Source organism: Antechinus flavipes, chromosome 2 (assembly GCF_016432865.1).
Source record: "Antechinus flavipes isolate AdamAnt ecotype Samford, QLD, Australia chromosome 2, AdamAnt_v2, whole genome shotgun sequence".
Lineage (NCBI taxonomy): Eukaryota > Metazoa > Chordata > Mammalia > Dasyuromorphia > Dasyuridae > Antechinus > Antechinus flavipes.
The window spans coordinates 244606938-244634561 of NC_067399.1; the positions used below are offsets into that span (position 1 = coordinate 244606938).

General features: G+C 33.8%; 1 protein-coding gene across 2 annotated transcripts; it reads left to right on the forward strand.

The window, feature by feature from the left end:
• RAE1 (ribonucleic acid export 1) lies at positions 1-27624 on the forward strand. 2 transcript variants are annotated; one of them, XM_051976640.1, is made up of 12 exons: positions 1-184; positions 9310-9406; positions 9911-10015; positions 12577-12669; positions 16205-16291; positions 20781-20867; positions 20979-21050; positions 21382-21489; positions 23750-23856; positions 23942-24017; positions 26596-26790; positions 27164-27624. In XM_051976640.1, the coding sequence occupies exons 2-12, from the start codon at positions 9317-9319 to the stop codon at positions 27248-27250; spliced, it is 1107 nt and encodes a 368-aa protein (XP_051832600.1). In that variant the 5' UTR covers positions 1-184; positions 9310-9316; the 3' UTR covers positions 27251-27624. The 2 variants fall into 2 exon arrangements, with proteins under 2 accessions (XP_051832600.1, XP_051832601.1); XM_051976641.1 differs by lacking the exon at positions 1-184 and adding an exon at positions 196-324.

Sequence of the window (27624 nt, forward strand, 5' to 3'; positions counted from 1 at the left end):
TCCGACGCGCATGCGTGGTCAACGGTTCTGGGGCAACCCCGTATTTTTGGAGGCCTCCCAGGCGGTGGAGAATCCTAGCACCTACCCTTCGTCTCGGCTTCTTGTCTCCTGCTTCCTTCGCGTCAGGCGCGGGGCGAAATTCTCTTAGTTCTTCCTGCTGTCTGGGCGTGGCCCCAGCTCCCAGGTAGGCCTCACGCGGCGCCCTCGGAGGGGACTTTCCTCAGCCCGATCCCCGGCGTGGATGAAACGGCCCGTGGCCGAGGGTCTCGCGGCCTAGGAACCTTCCTCCTTCTTCCCCCGCTCCTACGTGCTCTGTTCTCCTAGGTATGCAAGGAACCCACTCTCCTGCCCTTCGTTGTGCCACAGCTTAGCTCTCCCACCCCTCGTTGTGCCACAGCTTAGCTTTCCCGCTCTCCAGCCCCACACTGTACCCCGACTCTGCCCCGGCCGGGCCCCTGTTGTACCGGGCCCTCCCTCTCTGAACCTCCTGGCTCACGCCAGAGAACTTTTCTGAAGGCTTTACTAACGCTGCAAGTGTGACTGCCCCCGTTTTGCAAAGACGAAAATCGGGACCCCAAAGAGGTGAAGAGATTGTCCCTCAGTCATTACTGAGAAAGACGGACCATGGATTCGAACCCGATCCTCCTAACCCTTAAGTTCAGTGTTCTTTCTTCCCAGGAGCTTATGAGAATTAACAGTAATAATGATACTAACGCTTGCATAGTGCTTACTTTATGCCAGACCCTTTGAAGGGATCTTTACAGTTTTTTTTCTTTGATCCTCACTGTAATCCTGGGAAGTGGGCGATATCCTTATAGATAAGGAAACTGAGGCAAACAGATGACTTGCCCAGGGTCACACAACTAGGGTCATGTTATAACTCGGGTCTTACAGGCTTAACCCCTGGTGCTTTCTCACTTGGGCCTCATGAATTTTAAGAGAAGGGTCTTTCCGTTTCTCCCCAAAAGCCTTCCAGGTAGGGGTAAAAGGTTATGGGGGAAGTAATAAAACCAAACCCAGGAGAAGTACTCTTCAGGGGTCACACTTTACAGGTGAGGAAATTGAAATCACAAACTTAACCTTTTTTTTTTTTTTTAAAGAATCCAAAGTAAGGAGCAGTTACACTTCAAATTTGGTGTCTTCTGACCCCAAATTTTTGGTTCCATACATTGTCAGAGCTGTCATTTCTTAGGAAGAATCTGTTCTTTTACAAAGTCTTATGCTAGGTACTGTAGACTATATGCACCAATAGAAAATAACTATCAGTGATATTTCTCAGGCACTTTATAAGGTTTGAAAAGGACTGGTAGCTTCTTTGTGCAAATGAATGAGGCTCATATGACTCCTCTGCTATTACAGAGTTAATGTTCAAGGTAGAAGCCAGAAGCCAGATGTGATTCCAGAACAGTGAGTGTTCTTTGTACTACACAGATCCTCATCCCAATGAGGCTCCCTTCAAATAGGAGGGAAACACTTGGAACAGGAGCAGCTACTGTCATCGTCCACATCCTCTACACTCCAGAACTCCGATCTGACTTCAGCTCTTCAGATTGTTTCTCATCAGAATAGCTGACATTTGTCTAGTCTCTTAAGGCTTCCAAAGTTGTTCTTTATCTCTCATGTAATCCTCGAAATAATTTTGAGAAATATAGGCTACAATATGATTAGTCCCTTTTTTACAAAGGGTGTTCAGATATTCAGAGAGGTGTCTTGCCCATCCAATGACAGGGTCTGAATTGGAGCCTCTATTTTCTTGACTTCAAGTCTAGCACTGTACCTGTCACATTACATACCTGTTCTATGTTACATACCTTACTCCACCCTTTTAAAAAACTTTCAGTTCCCCCTTTTGCCACTCAGATAAAAAAAACTCATCCTAGTATTTAAAGCCTCTCACTTTCAAGCTCCTACCTACCTATGTCATTGTTTTTTATTCATTGTGTAAGAAAACCCATTGGGTTTTCTTGCGAAGACAGGGGTAGTTTGCCATTTCCTTCTCCAGCCCATTTTATAGTTGAAATGAAGTGACTTGGCCAGAATCTCACAACTAATAGGTGTCTAGGGCCAAATTTGAACTCAGGAAGGTATCTTCTTGACACCTTGATACCAGGTATTCTTGTCTGCTGTGCCAGCTAGCTGCACCAGCATTTGTATAGCCCTTTAAGATTTACAAAGTGCTCAGCATGTCATTTTTTTTTTTTAATCTTTAGTCAATTTGCACTACTAGATATTTCTGATCTTCTCTTACCCTCTCCCGCATTTGTGCAAACTATTCTTCAGGCTGTCCTCATCTTTGCCTGTTGAAATTCTTAAAGTAGTTCATGTGTTAAGACAGCTTCTCCATGAAGCCTTCTCAGATCTCTTCGTTTCCACTCCTACCACTCCAGCTGAAAGCAATCTTTCCCCCAGATTTTCCTAGATGATTATCTGTCTCTCTTCTTTGCTCCATTACGTCTTCAAACACTGTATGACCTAGAGCAAGTCACTAAGCTGCTGTTTGCCTCGATTTACTCATCTGTAAAATGGGGATATGATAATGCCCACCTTCCAGGGTTGTTGGGAGGATCAAATAAGATAATAATTGTAAAGTGCTTAAAACAGTGTCTGACATGTAGTAAATTCTATATAAATGTTACCTATTATTATAAGGTATTTTTTTTTAATAGCATTCATATTAGTGTTCTTGTTCCCTACACGCTAGCAAACTGTGGGCCAGAGACTATTTATTTCTCTTCATTTTTTTTATCTCCTGCATCTAGGACAATATCTTGGACAAAATAGGTGCTTAAAATAACTATTATTTGTATTAAAGAGGAAGTAAGTACCAAGGAGAGAAGTTTGAGTAGAATGATCATTTTCACTTGATGTGGGATTTGTTGGCTTCGGGGATGGTTTCTTAGATAAAGTGGCACTTGAGCTGGGCTTTGAAAGGAAGACTTTAAGAGCTAGAGTTGGGGGAGGACAGAGAGTGGAGGAAGAGTAAAAGTGATCCATCTATTGGGGATGATGTAAACAAAACATGAAGACTGAGGGCATGGTAAGAAAAAACAGAATAATCCAGTTAACAAGAATTGTTGGATATATAAAAGGAAGTTGTATGAGAGAAGGCTGAACTGGGCCAAACCCTGGGCCTGGCCCATCTCTACTACTTGACAGAGAACTTAAACCATTAGCATCATGATCTGTCAGGGTTTCTATAAGAGAAAATAACATTATGTGTAATGAAAAATGAACTGAAATGAGTCAGGAGTCCTAGGTCTTCACTCTGTTCACTGTAAGAATTTGAATAATTCTTTTTCTTTTTCAAAGCATCAATTTCTTGCCCCTTAAAAGTTGGATTTGATAATCTTAAGATCCCTACAAGTTTGACACTCCTGTAAGGAAAGCTCACATTTTTTGCAGTACTTTGTAAAAGTACTTTTTCATAACAACTCTGAAATAAGGCAGGAATTATTTCCATCATACAGAAGTGAAATCTTAAGACTGAAAGAGATAATGTGACTTACCCATAGTTACAGGACCAGTGTTAGATTTGGGAATGGATCCTTAATCTTTTGACTAAATCCATTGCATTTTTCATTATTCAGTACTGCCTCTGGGAAAGTTGGTTTCCCTGTGGGCCCAACTCTGTCCTAGTTGCTATGAGAGGAAGATAAAAATTGATGTAGTGGGTGATTTTTTTGCGCTGAAAGGACTTTCGGCTTCTTAGGAGAGAGAAAATTTGCCTATATGAAACAACTGTTTAGTTTAAAATATTGTTTTAAATTGTGTGATGTAGTCTATAGATGTTATTTTTGGAAAAAATTCATTTTTGTCTTAATTATATAGAAAAAAATAGATTTTTATTGTTTCTGAAAATTCCAACAAACTTCTTATTAGTTTAAGAAATAATTTATTGTCATCTCAACATTCAACATACAAAAAGGCTATAGAAATGAACTTCAAATTAAATCATAAAATCAAAACTATTTACATTTTTATTTTTTAAAGAGGGAAAAGAAAAAATTGGCTTAGCCAAATAGTAATAATTCATATTTTTTGTCTCCTTTAACTTTTTCATCTCTGCATTTGTGACATTTATTTTCATGAAGTTATAATTAATATGTATATTGCTCTAAGTCTAGTATTTTTACTTTGAGTTACTTAATTTCATATTTCTTTGTATTTATATTTGTCATTTTTTACAGTACAATACTATTTTATTGCATTGCTATATGTCATAATTTATTCAACTATTTTGTAATGGTTGAAAATAGTTATTTGTAGTGTAAATTTGTGGGTTTTTTTTGTTTTTTACTATTATTGCAAGCAGTGTATCTTCTGAGAGAAAAAGCTGACCTCAGAAGACTTCAGTTCAAGTCTCTTCTTATGATTCATTAAGACTGTGATTCTGATCAGCAAGTCATTTAATCTCTCAAAGGCCTCTAAGTTCTAAGACTATTAGTTTCATAAAAGATGCTAATCTGTCTTGTAAGAGGGAGATTCCTTACCTGGGGGTTCTCTATTCCAATGAAATCTCATATCTGGTTCCTACCAATCAGTCAATTAAAAACTAGAAGTATTGGTTAATCAGTTATCTTGTTCCAGGCACCTGTAGGCTCTAAAGATAACAAATACAATGAACACAATTCTGCTAACAAAGATAGTGGACAAAACAACAAAATAGAAATAAAAAAAATTTAAAATACATGGTATTGAGGAGGAGGACCCTAGCATTTTGTGAGGTCAGGTAGTTCTTGAGTTGCATCTTGAAGGAAGAGAGGGATTCCAGGAGGCAGAGATAGTAAGGATGTATGTTGGAGGCCTGGGAGATGGCCAGGGAAAAGGCATAGAGTCAAGAGTATTGTCTGAGGAACAGAGGAGGCCAATTTGGTTGGATCCAGCAGTGGGAGGGAGTGTGATATATAAAGAGGCTGGAGGGATAAGTTGGGATCAGCTTATGAAAGGGTTCTAAAGCTAAAGGAATAGTTGGTATTTGATTCTAGGGTCTGTAGGTTCATTGAGTATTGCAGTGACATGGTCAAGTTTGTGCTTAAGAAAAACCAGTTTGGGAGAGATATGGAGGATGGGATACTAAAGAGAAGCTTGAGATAGAGAGATTGGTTAGGAATCTATTATTGTAATCTAGGGGAGAAGTGATGAGGATCTGAACCAGGATAGTGGTGAATGTGTGAAGAGATGCAATAGATGTGAATAGGTGGTGGAAGCAGTAAAATGACTGTCTATGTGGGGTGAGGGGAAAGTGAAAAATTGAAGGTAGTACCAAGATTAAGAACCTGAAGTCTGAAAGAATATTGAGTCCCTTCAGTAGAAATGAGAAAGTTTAAAAGAAAGATGGGTTTGCAGGGAAATATTATAATGTGTTCTTTTTTGGACAAGCTGAATTTGATGTATCTGAGACATACAATTTAAAATATCACATGGACAGTTACTAATACTACTGTGAGTTTGAAGCTATAACTATTCTATGAATATTTTTGAACAAATAAATAAATCCCTTTTGACATCTTTAAAATATAGTCCTAGTAATAAAAATGTCATAGCTCATTCCTTTTACAGACAAGCAAACTGAGGTATGCCACAGCTGGTGAGTGGCATACTGTTATGATCCAGAGTTTCTGATTTCCTGCCCATTGCTCTCTATATAGAATTCAGCTCTCATTACTGAAATTTTCTCTTCAACTTTGTAATTTTTAAGAATGAGACCATGAAGCATATCCAGGGCATATTTTTTATCTTTAAAGGCAAAAGTTTCTTACTGTTAACCATCAAATATTTTACCCATGGATGTTTCTTAATCTGTTTATCCTCTAAGGTAAAGCAAACTGAGGGTCATGACCTCCACATGGAGTCTTGTAACTAAATATGGGGGTCACAAAATTATGATTAATTACTAGTAAATGTTTGATTTGTATACCTATTTTACATATTTATATAACGAGTTATGTAAAAATTCCTCAGGTTAGAAGATTCCCCTGCTTTAAGGGAGATATGACGCCAAGAAACACAATCCTTCCTTTTAAATTTAGTCTTTTTATAATAGCTTTTTATTTTTTAAAAAACATACAAAGATAGATTTCAACATTTACCTTTGCAAAACCTTGTGTTCCAAATTTTTCTCCCTCACACTTCCCTTCTTCCTCCCCTAGATAGTAAGGAATCCAATATAGGTTAAACATGTGCAATTTTTCTAAACTTATTTCCATATTTGTCATAATGCACAAGAAAAATCAGATCAAGGGGGAAAAACCCATAAGAAAGGAAAAAAAAAAAAAAAAAAAGCAAACCACCACCACCAACAACAACAAAAATACTATGTTTTGATCCATATTCGGTTTCCATAGTAGTCACTCTGGATGTAAATGGCTCTTTCCATCATAAGTCTATTAGAAGTGCATTGAATCACCTCATTGAATAAAACCCTTCTTTAATCCATTATATATATTCAGTCCTTTTTTGAAGACATTGTCTTTTTGATTATAGTAATTAACATGTCATTTAGTTGTTAGTCTTATTATAGATATTGTAGTAGAGGGTACCTAGTTTAGTAAATTAGGGGAGAAAATTGAGGGCATCAGATAAGTATTATAAGAGAATAACCAGATTTATGCTCACAAAAAGTCTTAGAAATTCAAAAAGAGGAAATTCAGTATCAAATAATATAAAATCCCTACCATACTACTATCAAAAAAATTGATAATCCAAGGATTCTTGGTAGACAAACAAAAGAAAATGTTTTTTAAAGTCTATATAGTCTGAAATGTTACTTGGATTAATGGCTTACTTTATTCAGTTCACTGCTGGAAGACAAATATACACATGCATTAATTGCAGAGCTGGTGCTGGCAGTTCTTAAAATGAAATTTATTGTTTTCAGTGAGCAAAAAAATCTGTCTTTTCTTACATACCCACCCATATTCCACCACTTCAGGAAAAAGAAAACACCACCCTTGTAACAAATAGACATAATCAAGCAAAACAAATTCCTGTAATGACAATGTTCAGAAATATATGTGCCACAATCTATACTCAGAATCCATTGCCTCTCTATCAGGAAATCAGTAGCATGGTTCATCATGGGTTCTCTGGAATGGGTGTTAATTAGATTTCTTGAAGTTATTTGTCTTCAGTGCATTATATAAATTGTTCTCCTGGTTCTGTTCACTTCACTCTACTTTAGATTATAATGTCTTTCTAGTTTTCCCTAAAACTATCTCCCTTATTTTTTTCCCTTTATTATTTCTTACAATATGGTAGTATTATAGTATATCGATATGGATGTACTGTATTTTCGATACCTTTGTAGTTTCCAATTCTCTGCTGCCACAAAAAAAATACTATAAAATTTTTGTACATGAGTCTTTTCTCCCTTTTTTTAATGTCTTTGGACCACACTCCCATGCAGTAGTTTATTGATTTTTTTTGAGCATGGTTCCAAATTGCTTTACACAGTGGTTGGAACAATTAACAGCTCCATCAATAGTGCATTGCCTGTTTCCTGCTTGTCCTCCAACATTGTCATTTCTTTTTTGTCAGTTTTGCCAATCTTATGAGTGTGAGAGGTAGAACTCAGATTTACTTTCACTTGCATTTCTGTGATTATTAAAGCTTTGGAGATTTTTCCATGTGGCATTCATAAATTGGATTTCCTTCTAGAAAACTAAACCTGTACATATCTTTTGACCATTTTGTTGACTAGGGTATGGCTCTTATAATTTTGGATCACTTCCATATCTTAGAAATGAGATCCATAGTTAAGGAAAAATTTTCCAGCTATCTTTTGTATTTCTAATTTTAGCTTGTATTATCTTTCTACAAAATATTTCAAATTTTTATTTAAAATGTGTGTTTTATCTCTTATAATTTCCTTGTTTGGTCTTAAACTCTTCTTAAAATATTCTTAGATCTGAAAGGTAATTTCTTTTCTTGTTCTTCTAATTTATGATGTCTCCTTTTAGAGCTAAGTTATATATCCACTTAAGTTTATTTTGAAAAAAACTGTGAGCTAGATGTTGGTCTCTACCTAGTTTCTGCAAAACTGCTTTCCAAGTTTTCTCTGTGTTTTCTCAGATAATGCTGTAATTGGCAGATTTATGTTGTAATCAGTAAATTTATGTTGTGTATTTAATCTGTGCCACAAATCAGCCTTTTTATTTCTTAGCTGTATTATCTAGATGATTACAGCTTTGTACTGTACTTTGAAATCTAGTATTGTAAGGTCTCTTCCTCCTTTTTTTTTCATCATTTCCCTTGAGGTTCTTGACTTTCTTCAGATGATTTTTCCCCCTAGCAATATAAAGTATGACACTAAATAAGTAAAATTAATTTTAGAGATAGTATTGTTATTTTTATTGTTGACTTGGCTTATCCAGCCATTAATAATGAACAATTAATATTAACATTTTGGAGAACCACATGGCAATATTTATTAATATCATACATCTTGATCCTGTAATTCTACTTCTAGCATATTATCTTAAAATCATTATTAAAAAGAAAAAGAGGCCTATTTTAAAAAATATTAATAGTTGCTATTTAATAGCAGAAAAAAGCATGTATTTCCAATACTTTGAGAATGACTGAATAAATTAGGGTATTTTAATGTAATAGAGTATCATAGTATTTTTTTTTTAATGAAACAAGCAATTATAGAAATAATGTATATGAAGTGATTTGGAGGGAAATCATCACTATCAGAACTATGTCTTTGCTAATTACAACTATATATATATTTTTTTATTTCCTTTTTTTCTCCAGTCTCCACCAAAGATGACAAATATCATTAAAAGTGGTAGAATTTTTGGACATTCCTAAAAGGGAATATAAACAAGCCAAAAATGCTTGTTTGTTATGTGTTAACTCTTTTGTGTGTTGCCTTATTAAAGGCTGGGGAATTTAAGTAAGATTTTGTACTTTATCTTATATGTTTGTTTTTTGTTGACAGTTAATTGTTACTTTAAATTATAAATTTAAAAACTTTAAAACAAATAGATTAGTTAAATTTGAACGATCCTTTAGATTACTTTCATGAAGAGAATCCTGCTATTATCCAAGGGGACTACTCTTTCCTTCTTTCAGTGTAAATGCTATTCATGTCCAGAGTATAGTATTCAGAGGTAGGAAGATAAGATAAGGCTTCCTCCTCTTCTCCATTAGATGGTTATAGCACAGATGCAAATGACTACAACAGAATAGATCATGATGAAATACTTTAAATATGAGTGGTACACAATTTCACCTTATTTGCCTCTCAAAGATATTTAATACTAAGAAAAAGCCTGTCATGAATTCTTTCTATTATTTTTTTAGGACCAAAATGAGCTTGTTTGGAACAACCTCAGGTTTTGGAACTACTGGAACAAGCATGTTTGGTAGCACAACAACAGATAATCACAATCCTATGAAGGTAACATGACCTTTTCCTGTAATTGGCATCCACATTGAAGAAAATAGGAATTTGGGTTATGAAAGAGGCTACACTACAATTTCACTGTCATATAAAGCAATACTGTAAATCATACTTAAAGCAAGTGAAGATTGTCATATCTTTTACAGAAGAAATGAAATTAATACTTGTACAGTATTTCAGCCAGAGAATCACTGAAAGTTAGGGACATGGGGAAAAAAATTAGTTAAATTGACAAAATCCATATACAATAATGAAGCCCCTTCTGTGTGCAAGGCATTTACTTGAGTTACAGAGACAAAAATTAACAGCTCCTGATCTTAGGGAGCTTATGACTTAATAGATTAGACAACATGTATATATAATTTTATGATTTATAGATTAAATACAAGAGAATTTTGGAGGGGAGAGAGACACTAGAAATTTGGAGAACAGGAATGGCCTTATATGACATTTGGTGCTTAAGATTAGCTTTAACATAATATTCACAAATTCTCTTTACAGGATATTGAAGTTACATCTTCTCCTGATGACAGTATTGGATGTCTTTCTTTTAGCCCACCTACCTTGCCAGGGAACTTTCTTATTGCAGGATCCTGGGCTAATGATGTAAGTATCATCTAAACAAAAGTTAGATAAATGACTAACTTCTTTTTTATGTGAATCATTATAATTCACTAAGTTTTGGGTTTGGCAGTACTTGGCATATTAGCATGTCATTTATGCTGTAATTGATAAAACAGTACTTAATGAGCAAAGAGAGAAATCTTTATGCATAGTCTTTGACTTATTTTGAACCTATAAACCATTCACATAGTAGGATATTATCTGCTTATTAGCAGGATAAAATTACCATCATATACAACTTTATATCTACATTCTTCAAACCATTTTGATACTGAGATGTGTGTGTGTGTGTGTGTGTGTGTGTTTGTACATAGTACATACATACATACATACATACATAGAGAGAGATTTGCATTCCTAAACTGTGTGGTGTATATTCCATTGTTTGAATTTGAAATTATCAGATTTAGTACACAGAGACCTAAACTCCCTATTTTGTACTCCTCTAAATGGATAGTTTCCAACCATCTGTTGTAAGATGTTTTCAATTACACATACACCAGTAATATGATGAGCACATTTGTTGTACTTAATCAGGGTACAAAGAATTCTGAAAAGGATAAAATTTTCCACTGTGGACCAGATTCCTCTTATGCCCTTGGATAAATGATGCACTGCTGCATTTTTCCAGAAATTAATAAAATATCTCAGAGTATAGTTGTGCATTTAAGGAAAAAATAATAATAGCTTATTAGTCTTCTCTATAAGCCATTATATGTATTATTATATAAACCTTTTTCCTTTTAACCTCCTATAGTTTAAAAATTGTATCTTTAAAAGTTTTTTCAGTCCGGATATAGTTAAATTATATATTATTAATTCTTAAATGCTTCAGTAGATCCATGATGTTCTTGATACCTTACAGAGTACAAATTGCAACCCACCCATGCCTTCTGATTTTATGATTCCTTTCCTTGTCCTCCCATAAATCTTCCATCAAAAATCTAGCCATTGTCAGAGTATCTTATCTTAGGCTTTTTAACATTCCATGGGCATCAGTCTTCATCCTTGCTATATGAGCACCTGCCGTCTTTTTTTCAGAAAATATTTTCTAAATGAGATCTTGAACACCACTGTGGGTCTCAGTCGTCATTGGCAATTTGCACTGCCTACTTACCCTTAACCATGTGAATTGCCATTGCTCTTTAGCTTACTTAAAACTAATTTTGATTCTTCAGGGATTCTGATGTTTAATGACTTGCAGCTATATCAGCATCACTGAAAAACTATATATATTTTGGAAATATAAGTAACATTCAATTTCCCAAAGGTAGTCCAGCTTTCTCTCTTACCCAGTTTTAGACCTAATTGTCCATTTGCAATTTCTACCCCAGTTACGTGCACTAATGGATTAACTCATTGGATTGCCCATCCAACTAAATGTCAATCTGGACAGTAGGCATTCTTTATCATTTTGGCTTTTCCTGTGTGGATTGTTAGGCTTATCTCTTTTGAGTGCTAATGGATCTCATTGAGGAGATTCTATAGTATTCTGGAATTTGATGCAGTCATCACTGTTATCTACATACAGCATCTGGAAGACCTTACCATCTATGGAAAATCCCCCTTCTGTTTGGATTCTGTATAGAGCATCCTCTCTGACTTTGTGGTGAGCAAGAATGCATATGACTGTGTTCTGCCTTGTTGGCTATTAATAATCAAAAGATCAGTAAATATATTTTTCTAATTGCCCCAAAGAATACTGCATGCCCTAGAGACACTTTGTTAATGGATAATCTTTGAGAATATTGCTTTATGTAGTCAAATGCTTTTTTATAATTGACAATAAAAAACAAAGCAGGATATTGTATTTTCTCCTTCTAGTCAATTGTGTGACTATGAAGATGTGGCTTACTCTAGAATATCATTTAGAAAAGCATGCCTGTTCTTTTATATTTTTTATCAAGGATTCCATCAATGCATATTTAGGTCATTTTTCAAAAAATGATTGAATTCTTTTATTTTTACATCACTTGGTTCTCTCCTGTCTCCCTGACTCAGGAAATTTAAAAGAAAAAAAAAAAGAAATCAAAAAAAAAAAAAAAAAAAAAGTGAGTAAGGGGCAGCTAGGTGGCAGAGTAGATAGAGAACTGGCCCTGGAGTCAGGAAGACCTCACTCAAAATCCAGCCTCAGACAACCTCTGACACTCATTAGCTTTGTGACCCTAGGCAAGTCACTTAACTCCGATTGCCTCCTCCTCTCCCTCTCAAAAACCTCCAATTGAATCAAACTAATATATCAACTTAAGCTAGTAACATATGCAGGTATAAATATAGTCTCACCTTTGCAAAGAGGTAAGGGAGGTACATTTTTTTAAATCTCTTTTTTGGGACAAAACTTAAATATATAGATCATTACCATAATGATTTTTAGAGATGAAAAAGTAGGCTTAGGGTCCATTGTTATTGATGTCCTTTTCATCATTTTTGTAAGTCCCTTGCTTTTGGTGGGGGAGCTAGTAGTAATACTATCTTATTCATTATCAAATGTAGTTGAATTTAATGTGAATTGTTCTAGTGATAATTAATTATTTTTAATACAGGTTCGATGTTGGGAAGTTCAAGATAATGGACAAACTATTCCAAAAGCCCAGCAAATGCACACAGGACCCGTACTTGATGTCTGTTGGAGCGATGTATGTTTCTATTAATTTCTGCTACTTTCTTAAGAGTAGAAGTAGATTTTTATCCACAATCCATTACTCAAAATGGGTAAATTCCAAGAGACTCCTTTCCTTCTTTCTTCATTACACATCCAAGGAATTCCCTATTTCTCGCTATAGATTTAGTATGGAGTTTTCTTGAATTTGACAATATGTTATTGATACTTCTTTGATCTAGGATGCAAAGAGCTTTTTCTTTGTAATACATACCTCATAAAGTAAAAGGCGTACTTTTTGTTTAAAAAAAAAAAAAAACATGCTTAGTGTACAAGCTTTTCAATCTAAAAATATCTAGGTAGATTTTTTTTCCTTTTAAAATTTATACTACTCAGAATACATTTTTTCCTTGATATAGCAATTGTTTTAAATGCCATTTTTGATTTTCATTTTATGAAATTCTCTTCTTAATTTCTAGGTGTATTTTAATATAAAACATATTAAAATGACAGTTGAATTTTTAAACATGAGCCCAATTGCTTAGAAGAAATCATAATTTAATAAATATGCTTTCATGTTTGAAAATGCTACTTTTATATTTTAAAGTCATATAGATATGACTCATGTGGATTAAAATTTTGAAAATCTGGATGATAGTCCAAAATAGAGCATTAATAAACAATATAGTCTTTTCCAAGTCACTGTTACTCCCTGTCTCAATTTCCATATGTAAAATGGGAAATTAGCAGAATAACCTATTCTAAAAATTTGTTTTTCATATGTATAAATAATTAACTTTATTCCATTTTAATTCTACACATTCTATATGAAAAAAAAATTTTTTTTATTAAGTGTTGAAAGAGATACAAAGAAAATTAAGACATGTTCTCTGCCCTTGTGGAGTTTTATAATTTAGCAGGGATATCCAATATCATTCAATGATTCTTGTGCAGAATATAACTTTTTCAGGGGACATGATCTGTAATTTCATTAATATAGGGACATCCTGTTGGGGAAAATCCCTTTAGTAATATATATTAGCAACTATTCTGCAATGTTATAACTAAGAGTTTTATGGGACACTTAGAGGTTGTGACTTTCCCAAATTACAAAATCATTATGTTTTAGAAGTAGGATTTAATCCAGTTCTTCTTAAATCCCAGACCAGTTCTTTTACGGCCTCTCAAACAATACACTAAGAAAATAAAGTATAAAATTCTATCTGAAGTCAATGTAAGGAAAGATCATTTCTAATTGAAAATTCCCAGAGGTTTTTTAATTAGATGTGATATGAGCTGAATCACAAGAGATGAGTGGAATTTTATTTTTATTTATTTTTAATTTAAATTAAATTTTATTTTATTTAATAATAACTTTGTAATGACAGAATCCATGCCAGGGTAATTTTTTACAACATTATCCCTTGCACTCGCTTATGTTTCGTTTTTTCCCCTCCCTCCCTCCACACCCCCCCCCCCCAAGATGGCAAGCAGTCCTATATATGTTAAATATGTTGCAGTATATCCTAGATACAATACATATTTGCAGAACCGAACAGTTCTCCTGTTGCACAGGGAGAATTGGATTCAGAAGGTAAAAATAACTCGGGAAGAAAATCAAAAATGCAAATAGTTCACATTCGTTTCCCAGTGTTCCTTCTCTGGGTGTAGCTGTCTCTGTCCATCATTTATCCATTGAAACTCAGTTAGGTCTCTTTGTCATAGAAATCCACTTCCATCAGAATACATCCTCATACAATATCGTTGTCGAAGTGTATAATGATCGAGATGAGTGGAATTTTAAAAGCTAAAGAATACCATACCTAAGAATACTAGATCTATGCAAAGTACATGTACTTTAGTTTGGCTATAGTAATACCAATATATATTAATATGGAAGTAGTGTGAGAATTGTTGATTGTTAGACTATAAATATAGTCTAAAATATAGTCTGGAAAAATATAAACTAAAGTGATATATAGGATAATATAATCTTATAAATTATAGAAGTCAATACACTATATTTTACTTATTCTAGATAGCATTAATTTAACTTCTATGATATCTTGGATCTAGTACATAATATATGAGCGTTATATAAATGACCAAGTTATCAAGCTCCTATATTTGCCCAGTAAGTCCTTGGATAATATCCTCTGGAAGATAGTTGAAATCATAAATTCATGAATATGGAGTTAGAAAAGATCTCAGAGGCTCACTAATCAGGTGCCCCTCCCCCCCATTTTACCAATGAAATTGATAAGTGCCTTTCTCTTCTAAGTCATCCATACAACCTTCCATTTGTCAGCTGGATGGTGGGAGGTAATGGAGAAAGGAGAACAAAGAGTCTGACATACTACTGGGATGGTGTATCTCTTGTGGCTTAGATGAAACCTGGCACCATTATAGGCATTTTTGTCCCTCTTAATGATATTTAGTATGAAGAACACAATGGGACTAATTAATTGATCTCTAATGACAAATGATAGTAAAAACAGAACTTAAAATAGAAGTTAAGGCAGTGAATATCTTTCATTTTCCAGAGATAAAAATCTGAATTGCTTGTATAGTTAGTGTTCTTCACTCTTTTTCTCCCCATCATAACAGGTAAACCTTCCTCACCACCTTTCCAAATGGTTCTCACTGATTCTCTTGCTTAGTCCCATAATTGATTGCCCAAGGAATGGAAGGTTGTTCTTCACTTTGAAAATTATAGACTTAAAGGAATTAGCTGACCATCTCATTCTCAGTGATGACAACAAAATTAACAAAACTAAAATTTTGTTTCTCTAATTTCAGTCATGTTCTTTTTCAGTTAGAATCTGCAGTTAGATCTAAGCAACCAGAAATAATAATGTTCAGAGAACACTTAGAAAGATTAATGTTTTACCTGTGATATTTCTAAGGACATATGTAGAATTAACCTTATAAATTTCTGAAATATGGAGGAGAGATATTGTTAAGTTTTACACATGGAGAATTGTAGATACAGGACTAAAAAGGGGAGATGGAGATGATAAATTTCTGTTGAAATTTTGATGTCTTAAGTAGTTATTATTTCTAATATAATACTCTACTTAACTGAGCTAATTTATGGGAGTTAAAAAGGTTTTTTAAAAAACTTGGAAAAGTCTTAATAAATTTATTTATAGTACCAAAAATGGTATGGTAAAATTAAAGTTAGTATTTACTCATATTTTATAATTCAGTTAGCACTTTATTCTGTTTTATTGTTATTTTCTACATTTGCTTTATAGAAAGCAAAATGAAAGACAGTGATAATTAAATTGAATGAAGTGTGACATGATTAAAGTGCTAATTTTGGATTCAGAAGATCTAAGTTTAAATTCTGGCTCTTACCTTACAATTGTGTGACTTTGAACAAGTCTCTTAAATTCTAGTTAGGCCTCAGTTTCCTCATCTTCAAAATGAAGTTTAATTAAGGATTAATTAAGGATCTCTTATTTCCCTTCCAATTCTAAATTTTTGTTTCTCTAATTTCAGTCATGTTCTTTTCAGCATTTTGTATTTTTGTTATAACAAATAATCACTTCCTTGCGTTTCCTTTTTAGGATGGGAGTAAAGTATTTACAGCATCTTGTGATAAAACTGCCAAAATGTGGGACCTCAACAGCAACCAGGCTATACAGATTGCACAGGTAACATAAATGTAGTCTTTATATAGAGTAAAAGGAAGATCAAAAGCCTTAAGTAGTTTTATCAAATAAAAGCTCTTTAAAGATGATGCATTTAGGATGCATATTGAGGCTCTTTTGGAGGATGGTGGAGAATGAGATAAGACATGACCAATGCAGGAATTTGGTTTGCTTGATTTTATATATATATATATATATATTTTATATATTTATATTTTATATTATATTATTATTTTATATATATATATATATAAAATAAAACCAGTTTTGTTTTTCTTTCTTTGAGAGGAGGCCATATATATAACCAGTTTTGTTTTTCTTGCTTTGAGAGGAGGCCATTAGAGTTGGAGGAGAAAGGAGGGAGAGAAAGCACATCTGATCATAAAATAAAATTGAATTAAATAAAAATTTAAAGCTCTTTTAAATGAAGCATTTTGGTAATGTTCTGTAGCATTCATTTTCATTGAAATGCTATTTGGCTTATGCTGTTATTTAAGAATATAATAGGTACCCGTTACAGAATGTTCCTTGCCTTATTTACTATAGATTACTAACTTTAAGTCCTTTTTAAGTGATGATGTATATATAATAATAGAATTGAATCCTAGGTGGCTTGACTTTGTAAGAAAATCTTAATTGTAAGTAAGCTGTTGCTTTTAAACTTATCTATATGCAGAACTTTACATAAGTTCTGTAGTCTAGAGCAAGTGTTTTGTCTCATCCTTACTAGTAAATATATGAAGTTATTGATAGACCTTCTTCCTTTTTTTATTCTTGAAAACACAGTCCTACTAAATTTGTTAATTCTCAGTATTCAGATTCAGTTCTAGAAACATTTGGACCTACCTGTGATTTTTTTGGCAGTGCTGCTTCTGCCTTTGCAGACTGTAAGTCTATCCATACTTTGGAAAGTAGAGTAATCATGAGAATGGTGGATTTGGAACATACAGCTTCACTTCCTGACACAGCTTAGCAGAACTGTGTGACTTTGGCCAGGTTACTTATTATCTTTTGTGGATCTGAGTTTCCTTCTTTATAAAATGAAAGGGTTATATTCGATAGAATTCTAAGGCCTTTCTCATTCTTTGTAAGTTCTCTATGGAGGATATAACCAGTATGACAGAGGCCTTCTATGGTGCCTTCACTTCTCATGGATAACCATTGCAGGACTCAGGTTGATTAGCTGTTGACTTACTAACCAGTCCATCTTTTATTCAAGTTATGTATGCTCCTCTTTTTGTGTATGTTTAGATAGATGTAGATGGCTGTATTCATATCACTACATACACAGACACGCACACCATTATGAAAATGCTAAATATGATGTTCATAGTCAATCAACAGGCATTTATTAAGCCTATTATCAAACATAGTAGTTGGGCCTAAGTATACAGAGAAAAGGTAAAAACTACAGTAACCTTCAAGGTCCTTACATGTACATAACATAAATGTGGTTTTATACAAGATACATAGAGAGTAAATATAAGATAAGAGGAAGGTAATTGATCAATGATGGACAGAAGCAGCTACACCCAGAGAAGGAATACTGGGAAATGAATGTAAACTATTTGCATTTTTGTTTTTCTTTCGGGGTTATTTTTACCTTCTGAATCCAATTCTCCCTGTGCAACAAGAGAACTGTTCGGTTCTGCTCACATATATTGTATTTAGGATATACAATAACATATTTAACATGTATAAGACTGCTTGCTATCTAGGGGAGGGAGTGGAGGAAGGAAAGGGAAAAGTCGGAACAGAAGTGCAGGCGTATGTGCAGGCGCAGGCGTGTGTGCAAGCGTAGGCGTAAGCCTTTAGCCAAGGCCTATCATGCAAGGGATAATGCTGTAAAAAATTACCCAAGCATATGTTCTGTCAATAAAAAGCTATTAAAAAAAAAAAAAAGGTAAGAGGAAGGTACTAGTATCTTGGGGAACTAGGAAAGGCCTTTGGATGAAGGTGGCATTTGAATAGAATCTTGAGAGTTAAGGATTGTGAAGTGGCAGTGAGGAGAGAAAACATTTCAGGAATAGAGAACTGCCATTGTGAAGGCACAGGAATTAGAGATAGAGCATGGTGTGGAGAGGAACAAATAGCTTAGTGTTGTTGGACCATAGAGTGTGTAAGGAAGAATAACATAAAAGAAGGCAAAAAAGAGAAAGAGGAAAAGAGAAAGCTCATTGTAAAGAGCTTTAAATACTAAACTGGTTATAAGTATCATTACATTTACATGCCAAATAAATACCACATATTTCATTCTAGAGGTAATAAGGAGTTATTTTAATTTTTTGACCAAGAGAGATAGTATGGTTAGACTTATAATTTAGCAAAATCTCTTTAGCAACTATGGAAAATGGATTGGAAGAGATTTGAAGCAGGGAAAACAATGGAGGATATTCGAAGTATTTTTTAAAATGCTACTTTTTGTCACATCACATTTTTTCACAGTACATTATGAAAGAAAATGAATTTTTGTCCAAAGAGTCCAAAGTGCTTCCCTGCTTGATTACACAATTAGGCTCATAACTACAGTATTAAAAATAGTACAGAAGCTTGAACTCTTCTTTTATATGCCACCTGTAGAAAGTTTTAGAAGAGACTATGAACTTTGTAGGAGTAGGAACTATTTAGTTTTTGTCATGGTATGTGCAACATCTCCGTAATCCCTTCCACATAATGGACCCTCAATAAATGTTTGTTGAATTTAACAAAATTGAAGAAGATTTGTGCTTTTTAAAATTTTATTGGCAACAGGTGCTACCTTCTTGCTCCAGCAGCTCATCTGCCCCTGTTTTCTCATGATAATAATGGTATGAAAAAAGGCACTGAGGCAGAAGAAGCCTAAATGGGAATGTGGAAGTTCTAATTTATCCAGAACAAAGAGCTTATGAAGAGGAGTAGTATGATAAAATGCCCGAAAAGTAGATTGGGACTTCATTTTGGAAGGCCTTGATTCAGGATCTTGTATTTATATTTCATTTTGTAAGCTGCAGCTACTGAAGGTTTTTGAGTAGCAAAGTAATAGCAGACTTGCATAGTTAATTCAAAGATTCATTAAACAGAGATAGACTCAGGATTATAAGTAGGGCCAAAAGAAATGAGGGCTTGCACTAGGGAGATTTCAATTAATTATGGAAAGGAGAACATACTTGGGAGAGTTGTTGCAAAGAGAGAATCAATATAACTTGACAGCTATTTGAATGTTAAGAATAGAATGAATGAATGAATAAAATATATTTACTGTGTTCAAAGCACTATGCTAAGTGCTGGGGAAACAAAGAAAAAGTAAAATACCTTACTGTCAGGACACTCACATTTTAATGGTGGACACACTATAACATATGGAAAGTTTCAGCTGCAAGTCAGATGGAAAAGTCCCATGGTCCTTTGGAGTACAGCAGCAAAGCAAATGGTCTTTTCTTTGATGTCATCCCACTAATGAAATGATACTCTTTTTTGATATTAACTGTTCCAGGGACTTTAATGATATAAACTTTCTTTTCTAAGTCTTCAATAGAGAAAATTTTTTTCCTTCAGAAGTTGTTACCAGGTTGCATCTTCATAAGGTTTGCTTCCCAAGGAGATAGTTACGGACACTCTGAATAGGGGCATTGCTATCCCAAAAAGCTGTTGGGCTCAGAATCCTCAGTTGTCTCCATCAAGGTCTGAAAGCAGATGGTGGTAGTGTGTATCCACTGGAGGCTCTCTTTCTTTCAGCTACACTACAATGCTTACCTTATGAGTAATGATTGTTTAGTTGGTGGGAATGACTAGCCTTTCTTTCATAGGAGCCACCTCCTCAGATTATGATTGAAAGCTAGCCTGGATGAAGACAAGAATCAAAAATTACTCAGAGATTATGGACCCAGAGTGACTAGGAAAGCACTGGTGCCATTAATAGAAAAGCAATTTGAAGGTAGTTTGGTAGGAAGGAAGATTGATAATAAAGTTAGGGGTTTTGTTGAAATATCCAAGTGAAGATGCTATGGGACTAGAGCTCTGGGGAAAAGTCAGATAATAGATACCTGGTTGTAGGATATTGTGATTAAAACCATCAGCATGGCTGAGATTTCTAAAGGAGAGACTATAAAGATGAGATGAGAGTCAGTGACAGAACCTTGAGATCACCATTGTGGCAGCATCGAGTAATCTAAAGTACATTGAATTTGAGGAAGAAGCTTGGATTTGGATCTCAGTTCTGCTATATACTACCCATCTTTCTGAGGCTCAGCTTCCTCCTTAGTAGAATGAGGCCTTTAGGTTAGCTAGTCCTCCTTCCAGCTCTAAATCCTTTGTCTGTTTTCATGAAAATTATCAGTGGGACAGTGGGGCACAGGGAAAGAGGTTGCTAAAACCTGAATGTGTGAGCCTCATTGTTTTTTATATTAACATTAACTGAATGTTCACTTAAAAAAGTTTTTCACTGAATCTTGAGGATATTTTATATTCACCATCAATCTTATCTCTTCTAAATTTTTTTGTTTTTTATGAAAAGCATGATGCCCCTGTGAAAACTGTGCATTGGATCAAAGCACCAAACTATAGCTGTGTGATGACAGGAAGCTGGGATAAAACTTTAAAGGTATAACATACTGGCGAGATAATGTTCCTGCAGTTTAATAGACATGACAAGATTCATATGATTGGTCCATCTGCTCTGATTAACCAAAGGCTCATTGTTCATTTTATATAGTTTTGGGACACACGGTCACCAAGTCCTATGATGACATTGCAGCTGCCTGAAAGATGTTACTGTGCTGATGTGGTAAGGCATTTCTAATTTCTTAAATAATATCCAAACCATAATATTTAATAATAAACTTGAAGACTGTACCATAGTAAAGTAGAGCCACTGTAAATGATCATTAATTTTAAATATAAGAACTTCTCCCAAATGTTACCCTTCAGATTATATTAAAATATGTTAACAGTATAGAATGATTCAATTCTCACTCAAAATAATAATGGTGTCCAAATTTGCAATTTTATGACTGAATAGCAAATATATTCCTTCATTTTAAAGGAAATTACTTTTAAGAGAGTGTGTTTAGATCCTAGACCATGAATTTTCATCTTTTCCTTATGTCTGGCTTTAGGTCTACCCCATGGCAGCTGTAGCTACTGCTGAGAGAGGATTGATAGTTTATCAATTAGAGAATCAGCCTTCTGAATTCAGGAGAATAGAATCTCCTCTTAAACATCAGGTAAGCAGCAACACATCAATGAATACTTACAATGTCTTATATGAAAGGTATTATGCTTATAAATAATATAGTAGAGAACATCTATGTCTAAGGAAGGTCACAAATTTTATCTAAGTTTTAGATAGGAAAATAATGTGATATTGTGCATGCAATCTGAGCATATTATGATTACATAAATCTGTATGAGTAAAAAAAAAAAATTTTTTTTAGGTAACCAAGATTTTATTGTTTGAATTAGAGGATAATACTGAATGTTGCAATGATTAAATAAAATGGTTTAGGGATCCTTATATAGTTATTTGTCCTTTTTTTTCAATTTTTATGATTGATATTTGAAGAAAAATAATCTCCTATGGCATGGGTGCAGTCCTAGGTTCTCAAATATTCTACTAGAAATGCATAAAGTCTGACAGATTCTACAATTCTGTCCCTGGTAATGAAATATATGTTTTTTGTATGAGGACCAGTTTGCCTAAATATAGAGATACTCACATGTAAAAAGTCTCCTTTAGGATTGAAATTTGTGTTGCTGGAAGGAGTACCCAGAATAGTAAAGTGATGAATCATTAAAGTACTGAAGAAATATTTATTTCTCAAAGAGTTTTTAAGTCTTTTTTTGGACCATGGTTTCCTTTTAAGTGGTTTGTGGCATGGTAGGATACTACCATAGAAAATGAAAGAAAAAATAGCCTATATAGTTGGATTTATGAAATAGTATAGGGTCAATATGCTTCTCTGGGAATTGATTTTCTCATCCTTACAGTGAGGGAATTGGATTGGATTGATCTCTGACAACCTTTCTAGCTCTTAAGTCCTAAAGTAGTTATTAAAAGGGGATAAGTTACTCCTTTAGTATATACCCAATAGTATAAAAATAAGCACTTGTGTCCTTGGAGAAAAACTCCAGTTTGAGTCCTGTTTGAGTGACCATTGAGTAATAAGTCATCTCATTTTTCTGAGCCTCATTTCATTCAGCTGTCAAGATACTGATACTTGTACCACCTATCATATTGGAGTTATTAAAAAAAAATCTTACTTAGACTCTCAAGGGAAATAGTGAGAAAAGGTATAAATGAAGGGGGTGCATAGCATTATCAAGCCATATTATATGCAAAGCCATCAACACTATTTGATGTAATGGAAATAAATTAGATAAGAAACACAGCAATCAAAAACATCCCATTTGATAAATCTGAGAACTTAAATTGCTTGGGCTTTTTGATAAGAATTGCTGAGAAAACTAGAAAATAGCTCAGCAGAAATTAGATTTAAATGAAGAACTTGAATTATTTGTCATAGTAAACTCAATGATTAAATGATCTAAATATGTGTCCATAAAAAGTTAGAATGAGATCAGATAGATGCCTTTTACAGTAAAGGCATGAAGAAGACTAACTAGTCTTCTAGTTAAGGTAAAGGAGATGATAAAAGAAAAAAAAAGTTGTTGTTTTTTTTAAATTTACATGAATAATTAGAAATATTTGCATCAGATATCAATGAGGAAAGTTTTGATATCCATAATTTTTAAGAAATAGATGCAAATATATAGCACCAATTAGATTACCTAGTAGATAAAGTGGCCAAAGGACATAAATTTATTAAAATACAATAAACCTATTATATGTTAACATAAATAACAGGACATTTTGAAAAATATTATCCCAAACAGGCCAGCAGTAAAAAACAAAGGCCCCATATACACCAAAGTCCACACAGCACTTTTTTTGTGGTAGCAATAAATTTGAAATAAAGGAGAAGTCTTTCTACTGGTTCTCCTGTTTCATGGATGCAATCCTAGGTTCTCAGATATTCTGTTATTCAATAGAATGGATAAAAAAGTTGTACAATGTAAATATAATGTGGTAAGGCTGTGCTCTCAGAATAGAGAATAGTACAGAGGAGATGGAAGAGACTTAAGATTAGCTGACACAAAGTAAAGTAAGAAGAACAATATTTACAATACTTACAGTGATGTAAATAGAAAGAAAAATCAATCAAAACTGAAAGCCAAGCTTGATCCCAGGGAGGAGATATGCTAAGGCATCTTGCTCCTTTAAGTGAAGGTCTATGGGTATGAAATCCTGTGTTATAAGAGATGGCTGTCTGGGAGAAAATAGAGGTGTATGTTGAGAAATGTAAATTATATAAAAACTATATCAGTAATGCATATTCAAAAGTAAATATAATTTTCACTAGCTTCTATCTTATTATTTAAGGAAGAGTTAAATAATTGATCTTATTTAATTCTTTATATCTTTAGCATCGCTGTGTTGCCATTTTTAAAGACAAACAGAATAAGCCTACTGGTTTTGCTCTGGGAAGTATTGAAGGAAGAGTTGCTATTCATTATATTAATCCACCAAATCCGTAAGTATGGTTGCATCAATTTCAATTAATTTTTTTGAAGTGTCTTAAAAAGTTTTTTTTTAATTAAAATAATATTCTCTTTCAGTGCCAAAGATAACTTCACCTTTAAATGTCATCGTTCTAATGGAACTAATACTTCAGCTCCTCAAGATATCTATGCAGTAAGTATTTAAAGTGACTATAATTTTTTTCAAAGTCCAACTAAAAAACTACAACTTCTGTACACATATACCTAAGATAAGCTAAAAATCACTGTTATTGAAGGACACTACAACTGCTTGAATTCTTCAGTATTTAAAATGAATAATTTTTTTGTTTATTTTTTTCTTTTTATTAATAAGAGTATAGAGTTATATACAGAATGATTTCCTTCCCATTTATGTATCTTTAAATTTTTTTAGTCAGTAAAAGCCACTCTGAGTAATTTAAGTCATTCCTGCCTGCTATATAGATATTGATTACACTTTACATTTATGCTTAGAAAATAGAAATTGTTATTTTCTACAATTAAATAGGAGTTTTCAACTTACATAAAGATGTAGATTTGCTTCTATAACTCTTAGCTATTCATTCATTGTAACTCCAGTGTTGGCTGGGTCAAGTGTAAATTAACTATCTTAATTTCAACTGGGTCTTCACTACCAAGAGACAATCTTTTTAATCTTCTCTGTATCCCCCTCCTCAACAGCCATTACATGCCTTCTTTTCTTAAGCCTCCCATGCCATTCCACTTTCCTGTTAGGAAATAACTTCATTTTATACCCTACAGAGAAAATAAAAGGTTATTTGCCTTGAACTCTCTCTTCTTCCCAGTCTTCTTCTTCTCTACTCCACAGCTGAAAAACCCTTGCCATCATCATTCTCTTTTCCTTTACTTCTGAGGAAGAGATAGTCTTTCTTGTCAAAGCCAACTCCTCCCCTTGGTTGAGCTCATGTCCTGTTTCTTTTGGCCGACTGACCCTCCCCAAAAGCAAAATTACATTTTTTTTACGTAATGCAGCAGAAGGGTTAAAGGAAAGAGCAGCTCTTTCCTTGCTGCTCAAAACATACTTAGGTCTCTTCAGTTCTTAAAAAAGTTTCATTTGATAGTATCATCTTCAAGCTCTCTTTCACAGAGTTATCTGTAGCCTCCATTTTCTCAGCATTCACCTAAAACTGCTCTCTCCAAAAATATTAATGATGTCCTAATTGACAAATCTAATGGTTTTTTCTCAATTTCAGCCCTTCCTGACATTCTTGCAGCCTTTGTCATTGTCTCTTCCTGAATATTTATACTCTCTAGGTTTTCATGATACTATTCTATCAAGTAGATCACTCTCAGTCTCTTTTATTGGGTCATCCACATCATCCCCTCTTTTCTCTGCCTTGGAATCTCTTCTCTTACTAGTACCTAATCAGAACCCATTTACATAGCCTTTCCATGTATATGATTCCCAGAACTTAGCTCCATTTTCTCATTATCAAAATATATATATATATATATATATATATATATATATATATATATATATATATATATATATATATATATATATATATATATATATATATGCTTCTAGCTATGATTGGTCAAAGGTAAGAATTCATGTTCTAGTTTTGTCTAAGAAAGATTAAGTTTTTCAGTATACATTTTTTAAAACTTAGTTTATAAATTCTGGTATGAATATAATATTGGATACTCAGACATTTAGGGCTAAATATCTTATAGATATCTGAAACTCAACATGTTCAGAATAGAGTTCATTATTTGTACTCCACCTTTCACTTTCTTAACTGCCCTATTTTTTGTTGTTTTTTTAATCGTATCCATGGTGGCTACATATAGAACCAAGTACTTAAACATTTTTTTAATTGAGGTATCACCAGTTTTTCATTCACCCAAGTTTGTAATTTCGATTGATTCTCTGTACTTTCATCTTCCTTCCTTGCCACACCCAATCTGTTCCTCAATCTTATTGATTCAACTCCACAATATCTCTTTCTTACCTCTGTATTTTCCTTCCCATTCCCATGGACATCATCCTAAGCCACCATCTAGCTGGTCTAATAGAATAGGTTGCTCATTGGTTTTCTGACTTGCAGCTTCTCCCTTCTCTAGGTGATTTGCCACATGGATTTTTCTAAGGCACAAATTTTAACCATGCTGCTCACTACTTAAGAAGAAACATTTCCTTTTGCTTTTAGGATGCAACACTAGCTTCACTATTAGTCATTTTAAAAAACCTTTCAGAATCTGACTCTAGTTAACTTTTCTAAGCTTATTGCACCATTTCACCTTCCCTTCCATGCATGCTGACCTACTTAACTATTCCTTAGGCACAGCATTTCTTCTCTGGCTTTGCTCAGGTATTTCCTTTGCTTGCAAAACTTCATCCTTATACTTCATCCCAGTCTTCTTCCATAGCTCAGAACAAGTACCTCCTCTTTTAGGAGGCCTTTCCTGAACCTCTCAACTGCCCCTGAAATTACCTTGTGTTTATTTTGTACATGTCTTTATTTACTTATGTGGATACTTCAGTTCCATGACAGCAGGTATGATTTTATTTTTGACTTTCAATCCCAGGATGGCTAACACTAGAATGATAATGGTCTTCTAATAGACACTTTAAAATATTTATTTTAACATTTCCCCTTGTCTTTCCAAGTTAAGCTTAAGGATATGTAAAAAACACATTCAAAATACCTCTATTCACTATTGTTCTACCTTCTCTTTCTTAAGATATGTATAATATTTTGCAGGTGAATGGGATAGCATTTCATCCTGTTCATGGAACCCTTGCAACTGTAGGATCTGATGGTAGATTCAGCTTTTGGGACAAAGATGCAAGGACAAAACTAAAAACTTCAGAACAATTAGATCAGCCAATTTCAGCTTGTTGTTTCAATCACAATGGAAACATATTTGCTTATGCTTCTAGCTATGATTGGTCAAAGGTAAGAATTCATATTCTAGTTTTGTCTAAGAAAGATTAAGTTTTTCAGTGTACATTTTTTAACTTAGTTTATAAAGTCTGGTATGAATGTAATATTATTACTTGGATAAATAAAACTAGTAATTGTTTGGCCTTATTTCCATAATATCAAAAAAATTTAAGATGGAATTGGAAGTGTTTTGAATATTTTCTAACTCTGGAAATTTTGGACCAGTCTTTTGTATTTATTACACTTCCATCTAAAAAAGAAGGCAGCAAGGGAGCTGTTCATTTAATATTCTGGGGCTGTTTTTGAATTCTCACTAAATTAAAATGGATGCTCACTTGTTTAAGAATTGAGTTTTCAAAATGTAATTTTTTTTCCTCCCTTTTAGGGACATGAATTTTATAATCCCCAAAAGAAAAATTACATTTTTCTACGTAATGCAGCAGAAGAATTAAAGCCCAGAAATAAGAAGTAACAAATATAAAACTCATAAGTTGAGCTGGATTGTTCTTCCTCACCCCAGTATGGTTTTGATCACTAAAATGTGATGGATTCTCAACTGTTGCATTGTTCAGATCCACTGGAGAAAACCATTTGAATCATGCTACCTGCAAGAATGCCAGATGTCCACAAAGTGACTTGCTGTTTCTACTCCACTATAATACTGCCTGACAAACTGCTCTATAAATTTAAGAGGATTAAAAGTATTGCTGTACAGCTTAGATTTATATGGGCATTTGCATAGATATTTTACAATCTTCAAGGTGTGTGAGTTATGGGAGATTGAAACACAATCTATAAAGACTGTATCATATTTTGTAATAAACTATTTTCAAAATTGCCTAAAAA

What these genes read in the sequence shown, in the direction of transcription:
- RAE1 (XM_051976640.1), top strand. Translation starts at nt 9,317, where the DNA reads ATGAGCTTGTTTGGAACAACCTCAGGTTTTGGAACTACTGGAACAAGC. An exon ending in TTGATGTCTGTTGGAGCGAT is followed by an intron (nt 12,670 to 16,204) that starts GTATGTTTCTAT and finishes TTTCCTTTTTAG; the next exon opens with GATGGGAGTAAAGTATTTAC. An exon ending in TATATTAATCCACCAAATCC is followed by an intron (nt 23,857 to 23,941) that starts GTAAGTATGGTT and finishes ATTCTCTTTCAG; the next exon opens with TGCCAAAGATAACTTCACCT.